Raw genomic sequence first — 15,617 nt, 5'->3', positions numbered from 1 at the left:
CCGCGGCAGTCTGAGATGTTTTTTGGTGAGCTGAGACAATGGCACCTCCAAGAAGTGGTAGCTTGGGGAGGCTTTAGCCCCTTTATAATAATTTTTCATACAGACGATTGATGTATTCTAAATCGCATGTAAATGTGAATAAGTATTTTTAGAAAACTTTTCTGTTTGTGATATGGAACAAAAAGAAAACAAGACGAGGACTTCCCTGGTGGCGCAGTGGTTGAGAGTCCGCCTGCCGATGCAGGGGACGCGGGTTCGTGCCCCGGCCCGGGAGGGTCCCGCGTGCCGCGGAGCGGCTGTGCCCGTGGGCCATGTCCGCTGGGCCTGCGCGTCCGGAGCCAGTGCTCCGCGACGGGAGAGGCCACAGCAGTGAGAGGCCCGCGTGCCGCAAAAAAAAAAAACAAAATAAAAACGGTAAAAAGAAAACAAGACGAGCTTACTGGGAAATGCAGCGTCAATGCGAATTAACCTTGGAGCCCACTTCCAACCATACTGCTGTTCCTGAGCCCTAACATTGAAAATCTGGAACTGGAGCCTTGTGTGTATGTGTATGTGATATGTGTGTCTGGGGGTGGGGTGGGGGAGATGCTGGTTTAGGGGAAAGTAAAGTAGGAAATACATAAGCTTCACTTTCCTCAGCTGTAAAATGGGGGCAATAATTCCCACTTCACCCACCCGTGGCACTATCCCAATTGCATCGCAGAGGTCGAAATGGAGTGGGGTGGGTAGCCCTGCATAGAGTGATTAAGAAAAGGGGTCTGAAACCTATTATCACATGCACACATTCATATTCTCTCTCACACCATTCTTTCAGTAAATATGCAAAAGTAAAGGAGGAGAGACATGAACTATAAAACCAGGAACTTTTTTTTTAATCAATTACAAACTAAATTACAAATAATGTTAATAGCAAGAACACTCAAGGACAAAAGGTGGGAGAAGAGAGACAAAATCATAAAAAAGAAAAAAAGCTTTTTTTTTTGAACATTCGCGTTACAAACCCCAAGGTGCACATGGCAACAAATCCCCACCGATTCCCACTTAAAAAACTGCTATAACCTGAAATATAAATATAATTGTTCATCCTTCTTTTAAAGAAATATTTTTTTCCCAATGTCCCCACTCAGGCACAGCCCTAAAAAAGTGTCAGCATTCTCAAAATGAGGTCTTAACCTTAACTTTCACTCCTATGGGCTGGCCTTCAGAGGGAGATGGAACCTAGCACCTGAAGAACTAAGAATCTTAAAAAGAAGAGAAAAATTCAAACATCTTTCACTTGCCTCATAAGGCCTCAGTGAAGCACAGTCCCTGACCCAGAGCCTCCCAGAGACCCCTTGCCTGTAGGAGGGACAGGCAAGAAGACTAGGAGCAATCATTTCTACTGCAGTCCCACCAGGACTGCAGAGACTAGGAGTCTGAGACAGGGAGTCTTGAGTCTCCCAGACTGTTAGGTGAGATGAAGCACTAAAACTAGGGTATAAACTGGTTGGATCTATTTTTTTAACCTAATTCTTTAAAACAGACCCCTCGCCATGTTTTTGTTTTGCTTGGTTTTCAAAAGTTCCAACTTAGTGCCCCTGCTATCAGTTGGCCTTACACAGGGCTGTGGGAGGTTTGGGGTCTCTGTCACCTGAAACACAGAAAATAATAATTGCGGGGCTTTCAGAGACTGGGATGGCAAACCCTATGTGGAGGAAGGAGAAACAGTCTTTTAACTTTTTTTTTTTTAAATACCAGCCCTCCTAAGCAATGACTAAGAGGAAGGGGAGAGCATGGTGCAAATTAAGTGCATGTAATATTGACGCTTCCTTTCCATTTCACCTATTTCTCCCCTCCACCCCCTCTCCCCAGAGTTGGCTGGCTAAGAGGGGCAGGTGAGTGCTAAGGCAGCCAGACAAGATCAGTGAGCTAAGAGCCCTGGGCCAAGCCAGATCACGCCCCCACTGGAGGAGAGGGTGAGACTGGGAGTAGGGGCTTGAGAAAGCCATCAGAGTCGAAGGTGAGGTACTGGCTTGGTCACATCCTGGAAGAAAGGGTGAGCCAAAGCTGCCTTTGCTGAAATCCGCTTGTTGGGGTCGTAGTGCAGCATTTGCTGGAGGGAGAGATGTATGCTGACGTCAGTAATGTGATAATGGAGTAAATGGGCAGCAGGTGTTTTGAGAAATCGGGAAACAATTCCTTTCACCCAAGGCAGAGTTCCCATTTCCCTCCTTCCTGTATCTAATGGGTGCACAACAGCGAGAGGGAAGCAGGGGCTAGGGAAATGCTAAGACCAGGAGTCCAGGGCCTCATTCTTCCTTCATCCTGGAAAAACCCTGCCCTGGGGGAGTGAATGAGAGGAAATGGGTGCCCACTCCCCACTCTCACCGATAACAAGCTCCGTCCATCTTCATCCAGGGGGGGCACAACTTTGCTAAAATCTTGCCTGGCCCACTTGGGGAAACTTGGCTTATAATCAGGCATAGAAGTAACTCCTGGCCAAACCACCTCATCTGGGGTCCCCAGAGTCCGAAAGATCCGGAAGAGTTGGTCGATCTCAGAATCTCCTGGGAATAGGGCCCGCCGGGTCACCTGAAAATGGGGAAAGAGGAAAAGCCAAGACCCACATTGACGTCAGTCAAAACTGCCCACTGGATAATGGAGGTTCCCACAGGCAGTGGAAGGTCAGCAGGGCCCCATGACTCCCTCCCCAGGGCCTTTCATGGGGTCAGTCAAACAGAGCCTGAGACAATGAAGTCCCTTCATCTGTCTCCTCGCCCCCTCCTTCCTTCCCCCAACCATGGCTTTGCAGATCCCCAAGGCTGGGTGGGGCTGGGAGGGGGTGAATGTCTGGGGTGCCACTGACATGTAGCAAAGGGATCCCAAGCCACTCACGGGGTGTGGGGTAGACACTGCGGTCATCCCCCCTCCTTGTGGTGCAGACACTTCTAGATAGGAGCACAGCGGGCAGAGACTGTGTCTTCCATTTCTTCTGTGTTCCCCACAGCACCTAGCGTGGTGCTGGGTACACACTAGGTGCTTAACAAATATTTTTTGATGAATTGAGAGATGAATATGGGCAATTGTAAAGTAATGCACTGGGGGATAAATGCACATTATATATATGGGCTAATGGTCTCCATGCCCCCAGTTACAACCCAGATAAGGGACCATAAAACATACTGCTGCTTTGATTTGGAAACTTAGCTCACTCCACTGTTGTATTAAAGGGGATGAGAGCTCCCTTATAAGACTGGGCCTCAGGGATCCTTCAATCTGAAAAGCCAGAGGTTGAGGGGGGATGTGATGTAAGTCTGCAGTTTAAATAAAAGGTGTGGGTAAGGTGAACACAGTTGACCTCACCACATTCCTGGTGCCCTACAATAAGGTCTACAGGCCAAATGAAGGGGACACTAAATGGAACTCATTTTCCCAAGTATATGCAGGCTAAAGCTAAAACAGTTGCAGAAATGATTTAGCTCAATTCAGAGATAAGATATGTATACTGCATGCTAAAGCTGTTTGAGGATATCCTAACATTGTGGTTGACATCAGGGATGACAGTCCTATCCTTTCCCCACCACCCACTTTGTGCTACTCTAGAGGAAGGACCCTGTGATAAGAGAAGGGCCATGGGTCTAGGCCAAGAAACAGTTCTGTTGTTCTTGAATGTGGGGAGGAGGGGGCTGGGTAGAACTCGGGCATGCCTCCGTACCATCTCAGCAAAGATGCAGCCCAGGCTCCAGATGTCCACAGCTGTGGAGTAGTATTTGCAGCCCAGAAGGATTTCAGGTGCTCGGTACCACAGAGTCACCACCTGAGGACAAGCGTAGGAAGGGGAGGGGTGGTGTATGGGGCATGGAGATTCCCACATCTCACTTCCTCAGGACTACTCTGCTAACTCAGCTTCTTAACAAGCAACTTCTTTCCCTCCATCCTTCCCTTCCCTCTGATTTCCCCTAAGTAAAATAACTGGGTACAACTTCTTAGCCCAGAGTTAGCCTAGTCCATGGTTCTGGGGACCATATTTTCTGAACCCCCAATTTGCAACCTTCTTGGAAAACTTGAGGCAATCGGTCATAATTTTAATGGTGTGCCATCCAGCTCTCCTGGCTTGTTATCTATCAAAATGTGAACTCCGTGTATACTCTAAGACCTCTTAGGGTGTCAGAGATACTTTCCATCTAGTGAGAGAGAAACTGCTGGCCAGATAGTTACTAAAAACGTTGTGAATGTCCCTGTTAACACCTCCCAGGAAGTTCAGAGAAGACATGCAGAGAGGGACTCACCTCGTGGGTGTAAGTACGAACAGGGACTCCAAAGGCTCTGGCTAGTCCAAAGTCTGCTAGCTTGATGGCCCCCTCTGCGTTGATAAGCAGATTCTGAGGTTTGAGGTCTCGGTGCAGGACCCGATGAGAATGGCAGAAAGCTAGGCCCTGGAGCAGCTGGAACAGATAGCTCTGACAAGGGGAGAGAAAAGAATGTGTTTTTCCATCACCGTGAGAACATTAGGGTCTCCTCTGTGCCTCCATAGTTCTACTAAAGCCTTCACTAGTTAGATAATAATTCCATGTTTACAAGCCATTTCCCTGATTGGACTGTAATCCCAGTGAGGATAAGGATCAGGTTTTATTCAGTTTTGCATTTCTTTTCCATATCCTGTGTTCAGCACATTGAAGGTGTTCAATAAATGTGTGTTGGATAAACGTTTGTTGATAGATGGAAAGTAGCTCTGGGAGTAAAGAACCCAGAAAAACAGACAATAGAGACTCACTGGCTATTTCTCCCACCAAGCAGGTGGAAAGGCTTTTTGGAGGGGTCTACCAAGTGCCCTCCAGTCCCATTTACCTGAGTTTCATCTCACCTTCCACCTGAGCTGCTAAGCTGACTCACTAGAGTTTCAACTTCTTTGATTCTCCTGCCCAGCCTTAGGGTTAATAAGTATAATGAGCAGTGAAGGAGCCACAAAAAAGGTATGTGTGATTGTGTGTGTGTGATTGTGTGTGTGTGTGTGTGTGTGTGTAGGGGGATGAGGGCTGGGAAGGAAGCTAAGATCACAAATCAACACTCAGTCTGGATTGCCTGCCTTCAGTCCCCCCAAGACATGCCCATGTTGGGAGGAGTTGATGTGAAGGATTACCTTTATGAGGGGAAGAGGAATGCCAGTGAGAGCAGAGGCATCCATGAATTTCTTGAGATCCTGGTGCAGAAACTCAAAAACCAGGTAGAGTTTGTTTTCTGTATGAATGACATCCAGCAGCCTAGGGAAGGGAGGTCCAGGGATAGAGGTGAGGGAGAGAAATGCCCAGACAACACAAACAGAAGGCATCCTCCTTTACTGTCAGAGCACCTCCCAGATACATACTTACTTGACAATATTAGGGTGGTTAAGCTCCTTTAGCAGAGAGATCTCTCGTATGGCAGTACTGGGTACACCCTCCGTCTCACTTGGAGAAGTTGGGAGAGCAGAGATGGGAATGTGGTTACAAATATTCCTTTTCTCCCAGCCCAGTGATTCTACCCCACCCCCTGCCTCCCCACAGAGACACCACCCCAGCATCCCCTAGGAAAGTGAGAGAAGAGAAGGGGTGCTTCAGGGGTTAATTCATGGATGGACAGGACTGGCTTTTGGCCACATTAAGGTCATTATTTCTTCTTTGCCCAGGGTTAGGTTAGCAAAGCCTCCTGGTGAAGGTGAAGAAGGTAACAGGTAAAAAAAAAAAGGGGGGGGCGGGAGTAGCAGCACCCAGCCTCTCTAGAGGGGCCAGTGAGGTTCAACTGCCATTCTTTTGAAAGGGGGAGAGAATTCTAAGATGGGGGTGGGGTTGGGGCAGCGAGGAGGGCTCGTCATTCAAAAAGGTGCTCTTTACAGCTTACTGCAAAACCCAGCTCCACAGGGAGTCCTGGAACCCCCATCTCAGAGGCCTCCTTCCTCTTCCTGAGTCTTTCTGACTGTACATTTAGGGGCATCACCCGCCTTTAGGGAGGAAATTTCCCATGGATTCTACACTACCCTATAGTCTCCCCCGGGAAACCCTCTACTCGTCCTTCAACCCACCTCTCCACTTCAAAAGAAGTCCCTCCCTGCTACCTTCCGGTCCCTGGATGGCCACCGCCGGTTGGGGTGGGGGTAGGGGGCACTCAAGGAGCTCCCGAGTAAGGAGTCCCGGGTACAGAGGCCACTCACGTGTCCAGGCGGATTTTTTTAAGCGCCACCACTTCTCCCGTCACCTTGTTTTTGGCTTTGTACACAACTCCGTACGTGCCCTCTCCGATCTTTTCCACTTTTTGGAAGTTCTCCATGAAGCGCTAGCGAGTCGGGTCAGCCCGGCCCTGGAGCGGGGGCCTGGGAACCCTGCAGAAAGCGGCACCCAGCTCTCGGGGGCCGAGGAGGGGAAACAGGGCCCAGTACCGTGGCCCCAGGTCGGGATGGAACGCAGTGTATCTCTCGCTCTTGTCAATTTGTCCAACTTGAAACAATGTTACCGCCTTCCCCCAGTTCCCTACCGCCACCAGAAGCCCCGCCCCTCCTTCCCGCGTTTCCCTGGCTCCGCCCTCAGATCTTCCTATTGGTCAACGTCAGAGCGGGAGGGGCCAGCCCTGCGTCCCTCTCTGCAAACGACCCCGACTCGCGCAAGTTTGGTTCCGAGGGGCATTAAGACAAGTTTCAACGTAGGTGGGGAGGCTGAACACCTTTTTCCAAGTATCTGATTTGGGATCGAGTTTCCTACCTGTGTCCTGAGTCTATAGGGATTTCCTGATCTCTAATTCGCCGTTTTCATCACCCCTAGGAAAATGTGTATTGACCTAAGATTGAATGCCACCTGGTCCAGGGAGCCTCCTCTGAAAGCAGGAAGCTGGGAATCTCATTGTAAGGGTCTCCCGGGTCTCGGAGGAGTCGTTGCCTCCGTCTCTCAGCCTACCCCGATACTGTCTCTCTTTGATTTTGGATACAGGGTCACTACTTCTACAGTCTTTTTGAGAGGTTCCTGGTTTGACTCACAATAAATTGATCCACTCTCCCATGATGAATCGTGTGTGTCCGGTACGTGTTTTGTTTTGTAGCTGCCCTTCAGTCAGTTCTTTCCACGGGGGGTTGGAGTGCTTTAAGATGAGCGTGACCCTGTGAAACCAGAAACTGTCACTGAGTAGCGGGATGTCCAGGGACCAGGATCCCTCCTCAGTTCTGCCTTTCTCAGGTCCTCCTGCTCCTCCCAGGCCTCCCCTGCAGGGAGAGGAGGAAGGGCTATGCAAATGAGCATCCGTTTCTTATATAGGGGCTTGTCCTACGCCCTAGCGCCTTTGGTTGCTGGAAAGAACAGGATGGATCTGGTGCTGAGAAAATGCCTTCTCCATGTGGCTGTGATGGGTGCTCTTCTGGCTGTGGGGGCCACAGAAGGTGAGTGTGGGGTGTGTGGACATGAGCAAGTGTGAATTTGGGGTTGCACACTTGCTCTGGTTTTCCCTTCCCTAATGGGAGATAACCAGCAATGCTTCTGGCATCTCCCACCCATTTGATTTAGTGAGGACATGGGCAACTGAGCTCCCTCCCCACATGAAGATTTGGGACTCAGCCTGAAAATAACTCCATTTGCTTGGAAGGGCAAGAGAATAGTGGGTCTTGGTGGCCCTAATTCTGAGACCCCCTGGGCAGTGAGCTGGAGCGGGGGCTCCAAGGGAGTAAAATGAGTGGGAGACTCTTTTAGGCAATGTCTCAGGCACTTGGGATAGGGTATTTAAAGTGAGGAGCAAGAGAATGTATTGGATAGAGGGTAAAGAGGCACCACATCCCCTCTTTGGGATGGGCATAGACGATCACAGCCCAGGCTTTTGTTCTGGGGCTGGGAGAGACAGGCAGAGGGGTCTCAGCTGAGCATCACATGAAAGAGCTCTGGGGGATTGGGGCCTCGTGACAGGAACAAGGGGGGGTGGGGGTGGTGAGAGGGTCTGGAATGTCCCGTGCTGCTCTGAGGAGGGAGGGTTGGGAGTGGAGAAAGAATGGGGCATCTTATAATTCTCTCGCTCTCATGGTGGGATGCTCAGTGGGATGATTCCAGATCCTCCCCCAGCAGAATCAACCAGGTTTCTGGTACATATTAGAAGTGGAGTGAGGATAGTCTCTGCTGTGCTGAAATATCTGCATCATATTCCAGTGCCCCCCTTTCTCTAGATCCCTGGTCTCACAGACTTCTAGGAAGTTCTCCTTGATCTGACTTCCCTCATTCATGGTGCAGTTTCAAGTCTTTTTCTTTTACTGCACTCCTTATTGTACTCTGGAAACATTCTGTTCATACGTGTCCACCTGAGGCTCTTAAAATATTGTGCTTACTTTTTGGATTCTGATTTTTAAAATCATAAGAAGACATTTTTAGATATTCATGAAATTTTGTACGGACTGGTTTCAATAATTTTGTCTAGTGTGAACTAGCATTGTGTTTATTCAAGAAAATATTTCTTCTTTACAGATACATACTGAATTTGTACGGTTTTAAATAACATTATGTCTGGGATTTGCTTGTGAATGCTTTAGCCAGGGACTTTCCTGGTGGTCCAGTGGTAAAGAATCCACCTTCCAATGCAGGGGTCACGGGTTAGATCCCTGGTCGGGGAATTAAGATCCCACATGCCGCGGGGGAACTAAACCTGCACACCACAACTACTGAGCTCGCGCGCCTCAAGGAGAGAGTCCGCATGCCACAAACTACAGAGCCCATGCGCTCTGGAGCCCCCGCATCCTGGAGCCCACGCACCACAACTAGAGAGAGAAAACCCACACGCCACAACTAGAGAGAAGCCCGCACGCTGCAACAAAAGATCCCACATGCTGCAACTAAGACCTGACACAGCCAAAAAAAATAAAGGAAGGAAGGAAGGAAGGAAGGAAGGAAGGAAGAAAGGAAGAAAGGAAGGAAAGAAAGAAAGGAAAGAAAGAAAGAAAGAAAGGAAGAAAGGAAGAAAGGAAGAAAGAAAGAGGGCTTCCCTGGTGGCGCGGTGGTTGAGAGTCCGCCTGCCGACGCAGGGGACACGGGTTCGTGCCCCAGTCCGGAAAGATCCCACATGCCGCGGTGCGGCTGGGCCTGTGAGCCATGGCTGCTGAGCCTGCGCGTCCGGAGTCTGTGCTCCACAACGGGAGAGGCCACAAGGGTGAGAGGCCCGCGTACCGCAAAAAAAGAAAGAAAGAAAGAAAGAAAGAAAGAAAAGTACAGCATTAAAAATGAATACTGTAAAAGAGAAAATTAAATGCTTTAACCAAAAAACAAACCAACAACAAAGGATCGATAAAGCAAATGTGGCAAAATGTTGACAGTTGTTGGATCTGGGTGAGGCATGTGGAGAGCCATCATATCCTTTTCTTTCAGACCTCTCTTTTGGTCAGTTATAATAATTTTGTTTGTCCCCACTCCCAATTTCTACCTGCCTCTGGTCCATCCTCCTCACTGCTTGCTGAAGTGATCCTTCTAAAACACAAATCTGATCATATTCCAAAAGTTTTGAAGGGTAAATTTTATGGTATTTGAATTATATCTCAATACAACAAACAAAAATCATCTGAGGTGGTCTTGCCTACAAGATAAAGGCCAAACTCCTTCGCCTGGCACTCAAAGCCCCCACCCCATCTTCTTGGCCTCATCTCTCACGGTGTACCTCAACCACATTGCTAGTGGTCCCCTATCATGCCATGTGCTTCCATGCCTCCATGCATCTGCTCATGCTGGGCCTTCTGCCTAGAATGCTTTATGCCACAGGTCAACTCCTCATTGGATCCTTCCCAGTCTACCAGAGTGGAATTAATCTGTTTATTCTGTCATTTTGTTGTACATCGTGCATGTTTATTATGGCTCATATTAAGCAGTGCCTTGAATTATAGTAATTTATGCATATGTCTGTTTCATCTACTTTAACCTGAATCTCTTTAGGACCATTTCTTTTTCATTTCTTAAGTTCTTTGCACCTAGCACAGTGCCTGGTACATGGTGGGTATTGGGTAAATTAAAATGCACTTTGAATGTGAGAATGAGTGATGTGACATGGGACACTGTGGTCCCCTGAGAAGGGAGTGATGACCTGAGGGTCCTCATTATACCTTCCTTTTAGGACCCAGAGACCGGGACTGGCTTGGTGTCTCAAGGCAGCTCAGAACTAAAGCATGGAACAGGCAGCTATATCCAGAGTGGACAGAAAGCCAGGGGCCTCACTGCTGGAGAGGTAGGAACTTGGCAATTTCTGGGGAGGGTATGGTGGGAATGGGGTGGGGAGAGGAGAGGAGCAAGGATTGGGTTGAATGTCGGTTGAGAAGACAGAAAGGGAAAAGGCATATGGGGAGGGGAAGCCAAGGAGTCCCAGCTAACGCAGCTGCCCTTTCCAGGTGGCCAGGTATCTCTGAAGGTCAGCAATGATGGGCCTACACTGCGTGGGGCAAACGCCTCCTTCTCTATTGCCCTGCACTTCCCTGAAAGCCAAAAGGTGCTGTCAGATGGGCAGGTCATCTGGGCCAACAACACCATCATTAACGGTGGGTACCACTCTACTCCAGGCCTCGTTCCCAGGGCTCAGCTCATGCCCTTTCTCCTTCTTCTTCTTTTTTTTAAACAAATTATATATGTACTTAGATTAGAAAACACAGATAAAGCACAAAGAAAAAAAAAAATTGTAGTCCCCAAAATGGGGGACAGAAGACCCAGTGGATTTAGAAGTTGGACAGACTTGGATTTAAACCTGTTACCAGTATGTGACCCTGGGCAAGTCACTTAATTGTTTTGTGCTTCCATTCCCTTAATCTGTAGAATAGGGATGATACTACTTTAAAAGGTTGTTGTAAGGATTAAAATGTGATAATATATAAAGAATTTAGCATAATGCCTGCCCTAGCCTACAGTAAAGGCTCAATAGATGTTAGCTGGTGCTGTTATTTTTACTTTTATCCCACTAGCCAGAGCAAATCTTTCTAAACATTTTGATACATTTCCAATCTCTTTCTCTCCAATCTCTATGTATTATACTTACATAGGTATCTTTTTTTTTTTTTTTTTTTTTTTGGCCGCTCAACATGGAGGATCTTAGTTCCCTGACCAGGGATTGAACCCATGCCCCCTGCATTGGAAAAGTGGAGTCTTTTAACCACTGGACCACCAGAGAAGTCCCTACAAAGGAATCTTTAATTATAGTTTCCATTCTCCCCACTACCACCCACAGTGGGTTATATCAAGGAGAATATATTTTGTAGCTAGGGAGTATTCCCAGAGCCCTGCTCTGGGAGCCATGTTAAAGGTTTTGGTGTATAATAAGGAAAGTCAGGGTTTGCGGGTGACTTTGTATCTTCCTTTCAGGGAGCCAGGTGTGGGGAGGACAGCCAGTGTATCCCCAAGAACCTGATGATACCTGCATCTTCCCCGATGGGAGGGCCTGTCCGTCTGGCCCTTCACCTCAGAGAAGAAGCTTTGTTTATGTCTGGAAGACCTGGGGTGAGAGACTCCCTTCTCTGGCCTGTCACCCACACTTGGATTCATCTCTTCCTACCTGATCCCTTTTCTTTTGGTCCCACCCCTAAACTCTGTGAGTTTCCCTAATCTTCACCTCCCCAAGACTCCGTCTTCTTCCACAGCACCTAGCTAACTCTATTATACTTCTTTCTGGGAACCCTTCTCCAATTACAGTCCCATCCCATGGAACCCCTCGTTAGGACTCCTTTCCTGCCCTCATATACAAACTTCCAAACACCCTCTGAAATAACCATCCTCTCAATATATCTCCTTACCTTCCTTCTCTGGTGCCCTGTCTCTGACCCTTCCCCAGTCCCCTTTGACCAGTAACCCCCTTCTCTACTCTTCTTTCCGAAAACCTCAGGCCAATACTGGCAAGTTCTCGGGGGCCCAGTGTCTGGACTGAGCATTGGGACAGGCAAGGCAGTGCTGGGCACACACATCATGGAAGTGACTGTCTACCACCGCCGGGGGTCCCAGAGCTACGTATCCCTCGCTCACTCCCGCTCAGCCTTCACCATTACTGGTAAGGACTTAGGAAGGGACAAGACCAGTCTCAGGGCAGGAGGAGGTGGGGAAGCTTGGCTGGGCAGGAAAGGGGAAAGAGGAAATGGTGTGTAGGGGCACCTTATAGGGGCAGAGCCAGGAAGACACGGGCAGAGGAATGTGGGGCTTGGAGCCAGTGAAGGGCCAGGCAGCTTGGGGTTAGAGGATGTGGCTGTGAAGAAGAAGCTGTGGCCCAGACCTGGTTCTCACCTTTTCTGGCTCCAATCTCAGACCAGGTGCCCTTCTCTGTGAGCGTGTCTCAGCTGCAGGCCTTGGATGGAATGAACAATCACTTCCTGAGAAAGCAACCTCTGACCTTTGCCCTCCGGCTCCACGACCCCAGTGGCTATTTGGCTGGGGCTGACCTCTCCTACACCTGGGACTTTGGAGACAGTACTGGGACCCTGATCTCTCGGGCACTTGTGGTCACTCACACTTACCTAGAGTCTGGCCCAGTCACTGCACAGGTGGTGCTACAGGCTGCCATTCCTCTCACTTCCTGTGGCTCCTCCCCAGTTCCAGGCACCACAGCTGGGCATGTGCCAACTGCAGAAATCGTGGGCACTACACCTGCTCAGGTGCCAACTGCAGAGCCCTCTGGAACCACAGCTGTGCAAGTACCAACTGCAGAGGGCACAGGTACCACAGCTGGCCAAGTGCCTACTGCAGAAGTCGTGGGCACTACACCTGCTCAGGTGCCAACTGCAGAGCCCTCTGGAACCACAGCTGTGCAAGTACCAACTGCAGAGGGCACAGGTACCACAGCTGGCCAAGTGCCTACTGCAGAAGTCGTGGGCACTACACCTGCTCAAGTGCCAACTGCAGAGCCCTCTGGAACCACAGCTGTGCAAATACCAACTGCAGAGGGCACAGGTACCACAGCTGAGCAGGTACTAGCCTCAGAAGTCATAAGTACCACACCTGCAGAGATGCCAACTGCAGAGGCCATAGGTACGACACCTGAAGTGTCAACTGCAGAACCCTCTGGAACCACAGTTGCACAGGTAACAACTACAGAGCTGGTGGAGACCACAGCTGGAGAGGTACCCACCCCTGAGCCTGACAGTCCAGATGCCAGCCCATTCTTGTCTACAGAAGGTATTACAGGTAAGAGGGCCAGAATGAATGAGGTTCATTGAGGTGGGGGCATTTGTCACAGCTCTAAAGACCTGAAAGACTTATTCTGGATCCAGATGTTACCCAATCCTTAGCTTACCAGTGGAGTCCCTTCAGAGTCTGCACTGGTTTTAAAGCCCCCTAAGTTCCCCTTAATGGTATGGAAGAGATCCAGAGTTCAGGAAACCAGGGTCTTCTCCTAGGCCATGGGGAGAGAGCTTGTTGCTCCTATGTCTCTGAAAAGACCTGTTCCCTAAAGTGAAGGTCAGGGAGCAGTCTGTGATCATTTACATAATACTTATATCTCATTTTCTGATTAAGTGTAAATGCATAGAAATCTTTCCCAGTTTCTAACACCATTTCCCACCTCTGGATTCCCATCCCAAAGTAGGTTTACCTGGAATTGTGGTAGAAACACTGAAAAGGGAGGAATAAGATGGTGACACTATAATGAGTTAACATACATCAAGTGTCTAACTTAGGACCTGGCACAGTGTGGGGTGTGATAAACATTTGGGATTTTTAAAACTCCAGCTCTACCCCTAAGTGTGACTCTGGGGCAGTCATTTCTCCTTCTGGGCCTCAGTTTCCTTATCTATAAAATGAGATTTCCCAGCTCTTGCCTGATTCCAAGCCTGGATCCAGTAGCTCTGGCTCTACCTGGAAAAATGCCTGCTTGGCCTGTTTCCAGGTGTCATTTGTCTCATGACTTTGCCTCTTCAATCCTCTCCTGCCAGGCTCCCAGAGCCCCCTGCTGGATGACACAGCCACCTTAATCCTGGTGAAGCGACAAGTCCCCCTGGATTGTGTTCTGTATCGATATGGCTCCTTTTCCCTCACCCTGGACATTGTCCGTGAGTCTTGCCTACTTTGGGAGCTGGTGGAGGGAAGGCATGTGCGGCTTAGGGCTGCCCAGTGGAAGCACACCCTGGAAGGAGTTACCCACCTGAACAAGAATACCCAAATCCCAGGGTTTTCGTTTGAAGGCATGAGGATGGGATCGGGGAGGTAGCCCGAGGACCTTCCTGTCCGTGGGCCTTTAGGGAGGACTGGTAGAGGAGTCCCAGACTTAAAACCTTGCACCTTTGCAGAGGGTATTGAGAGTGCTGAGATCCTGCAGGCTGTGCCATCCAGTGAAGGAGATGCATTTGAGCTGACTGTGTCTTGCCAAGGCGGGTGAGTGTCCCACTGATTGCCCCGAGAACTCTCGGGTTGACTGCTGCCCTGCTCTCTGGTGTCTACTGTTCCTTCCCAGATTCCCTGACATAAGCTGACATCTCTCCCAGGCTACCCAAGGAGGCCTGCATAGACATCTCATCGCCAGGGTGCCAGCCCCCTGCCCAGCGGCTGTGTCAGCCTGTGCCACCCAGCCCAGACTGCCAGCTGGTTCTGCACCAGGTACTGAAGGGCGGCTCGGGGACCTACTGCCTCAATGTGTCTTTGGCTGATGCCGACAGCCTGGCAATGGTCAGCACCCAGCTTGTCATGCCTGGTAGGTACTTGGACAAGAGGTAGGATGAAGAAGGGGAGTGGTAGAGGATATGTGACAGGAAGCAGATGCTGACTATAGCTATGTCTGGGATTCTGCCTGTAGGTCAAGAAGCAGGCTTCGGGCAGGCTCCCCTGTTCTTGGGCATCTTGCTGGTATTGATGGCTTTGCTGCTCGCATCTCTGGTATATAGGTGAGAGCCACACCATGCCGCTCACACCCCCTTATCCCTTAGCACCACCGCTCATGATGGAACCACCACCCCCTTCAAGAAAGCATAGTGTCCAGGAAAGAGCCCAGATTTGGAAGTTAAACAGGTCTAGGCTGCATGCAGTCTTGCTGGTGGGATCTTGGGGAAGTAGCTTAACCTTTCTGAGCCTCTGAAAGGTAGGAAAACTGATACCTGCCTTGTAAGGCTGTTGTCAGGATTCTGGACAATGGGTAAAGCACCTGGTTCTGAAGCAAGAGTGCAATAAATGATGATCTTGATGATTTTTGTTATGAATAATATCAAGAGTGGAGAAGGCTGGGTGAAGTGAGTTCTCCACCTGCATGAAGGGCAAATCCCTAGGTCTGGGGTGCCAAGGGCCTCAAAGCAGGGAAGCTTGTAGGGTGAGAGGGGAATGGACAGAGGTTACCACAGAAATAAGAGAGGATGAACTCTGTTGGTGAGAAGGAGGGGAAGGAGCCGGATCAAGGCCAAGGAAACCTGGGATATGATTCATCCTCTTGGCTGGAGAAGCACAAACAGGTTGCCATTGACTACCACTAACCAGTATCCCTGCTTTTCTCCCAATATCAGGAGAAGACGTACAAAGCACGGCCGAGCTCTCCCCCTTCCCCAGCTGCCACCCGGCAGAACCCAGTGGCTACGTCTGCCCTGGGTCTTCCGTTCTTGCCCCATTGGTGAGAGCAGCCCCCTCCTCAGTGGGCAGCAGGTCTGAGTACTCTCACGTGATGTCATGATTTACCCAGCGTGGACAGCAATGCCTATCTTTTCTCCAGTC

At 49.6% G+C, this 15,617-nt stretch overlaps 2 protein-coding genes across 8 annotated transcripts; one reads left to right on the top strand and one right to left on the bottom strand.

Moving 5' to 3' along the window:
• Positions 1–863: 863 nt before the first annotated feature.
• CDK2 (cyclin dependent kinase 2) lies at positions 864–6,476 on the bottom strand. 2 transcript variants are annotated; one of them, XM_082666775.1, is made up of 8 exons: positions 6,167–6,476; positions 5,349–5,426; positions 5,120–5,240; positions 4,269–4,439; positions 3,695–3,796; positions 2,875–3,018; positions 2,368–2,571; positions 864–2,092 (listed from the first exon to the last, which is right to left on the bottom strand). In XM_082666775.1, the coding sequence occupies exons 1-8, from the start codon at positions 6,280–6,282 to the stop codon at positions 1,988–1,990; spliced, it is 1,041 nt and encodes a 346-aa protein (XP_082522901.1). In that variant the 5' UTR covers positions 6,283–6,476; the 3' UTR covers positions 864–1,987. The 2 variants fall into 2 exon arrangements, with proteins under 2 accessions (XP_082522901.1, XP_082522902.1); XM_082666776.1 differs by lacking the exon at positions 2,875–3,018.
• Positions 6,477–7,277: 801 nt separating this feature from the next.
• On the top strand, positions 7,278–15,554 carry PMEL (premelanosome protein; the record flags this gene model as incomplete). Of its 6 annotated transcripts, none has more annotated exons than XM_082666658.1 (12): positions 7,278–7,378; positions 10,075–10,185; positions 10,346–10,492; positions 11,307–11,441; positions 11,824–11,985; positions 12,237–12,700; positions 12,896–13,112; positions 13,859–13,975; positions 14,213–14,297; positions 14,408–14,613; positions 14,716–14,803; positions 15,413–15,554. In XM_082666658.1, the coding sequence occupies 12 exons, from the start codon at positions 7,303–7,305 to the stop codon at positions 15,552–15,554; spliced, it is 1,950 nt and encodes a 649-aa protein (XP_082522784.1). The 6 variants fall into 6 exon arrangements, with proteins under 6 accessions (XP_082522784.1, XP_082522783.1, XP_082522782.1 ...); XM_082666657.1 differs by having other exon boundaries at positions 7,303–7,378; positions 12,237–12,544; positions 12,779–13,112; XM_082666656.1 differs by having other exon boundaries at positions 7,303–7,378; positions 12,237–12,559; positions 12,755–13,112.
• Between the last annotated feature and the right edge of the window lie 63 nt (positions 15,555–15,617).

This window comes from Grampus griseus (genome assembly GCF_964374135.1).
Source record: "Grampus griseus genome assembly, chromosome: 11".
Lineage (NCBI taxonomy): Eukaryota > Metazoa > Chordata > Mammalia > Artiodactyla > Delphinidae > Grampus > Grampus griseus.
This window is presented reverse-complemented; position numbering and strand designations above follow the sequence as displayed.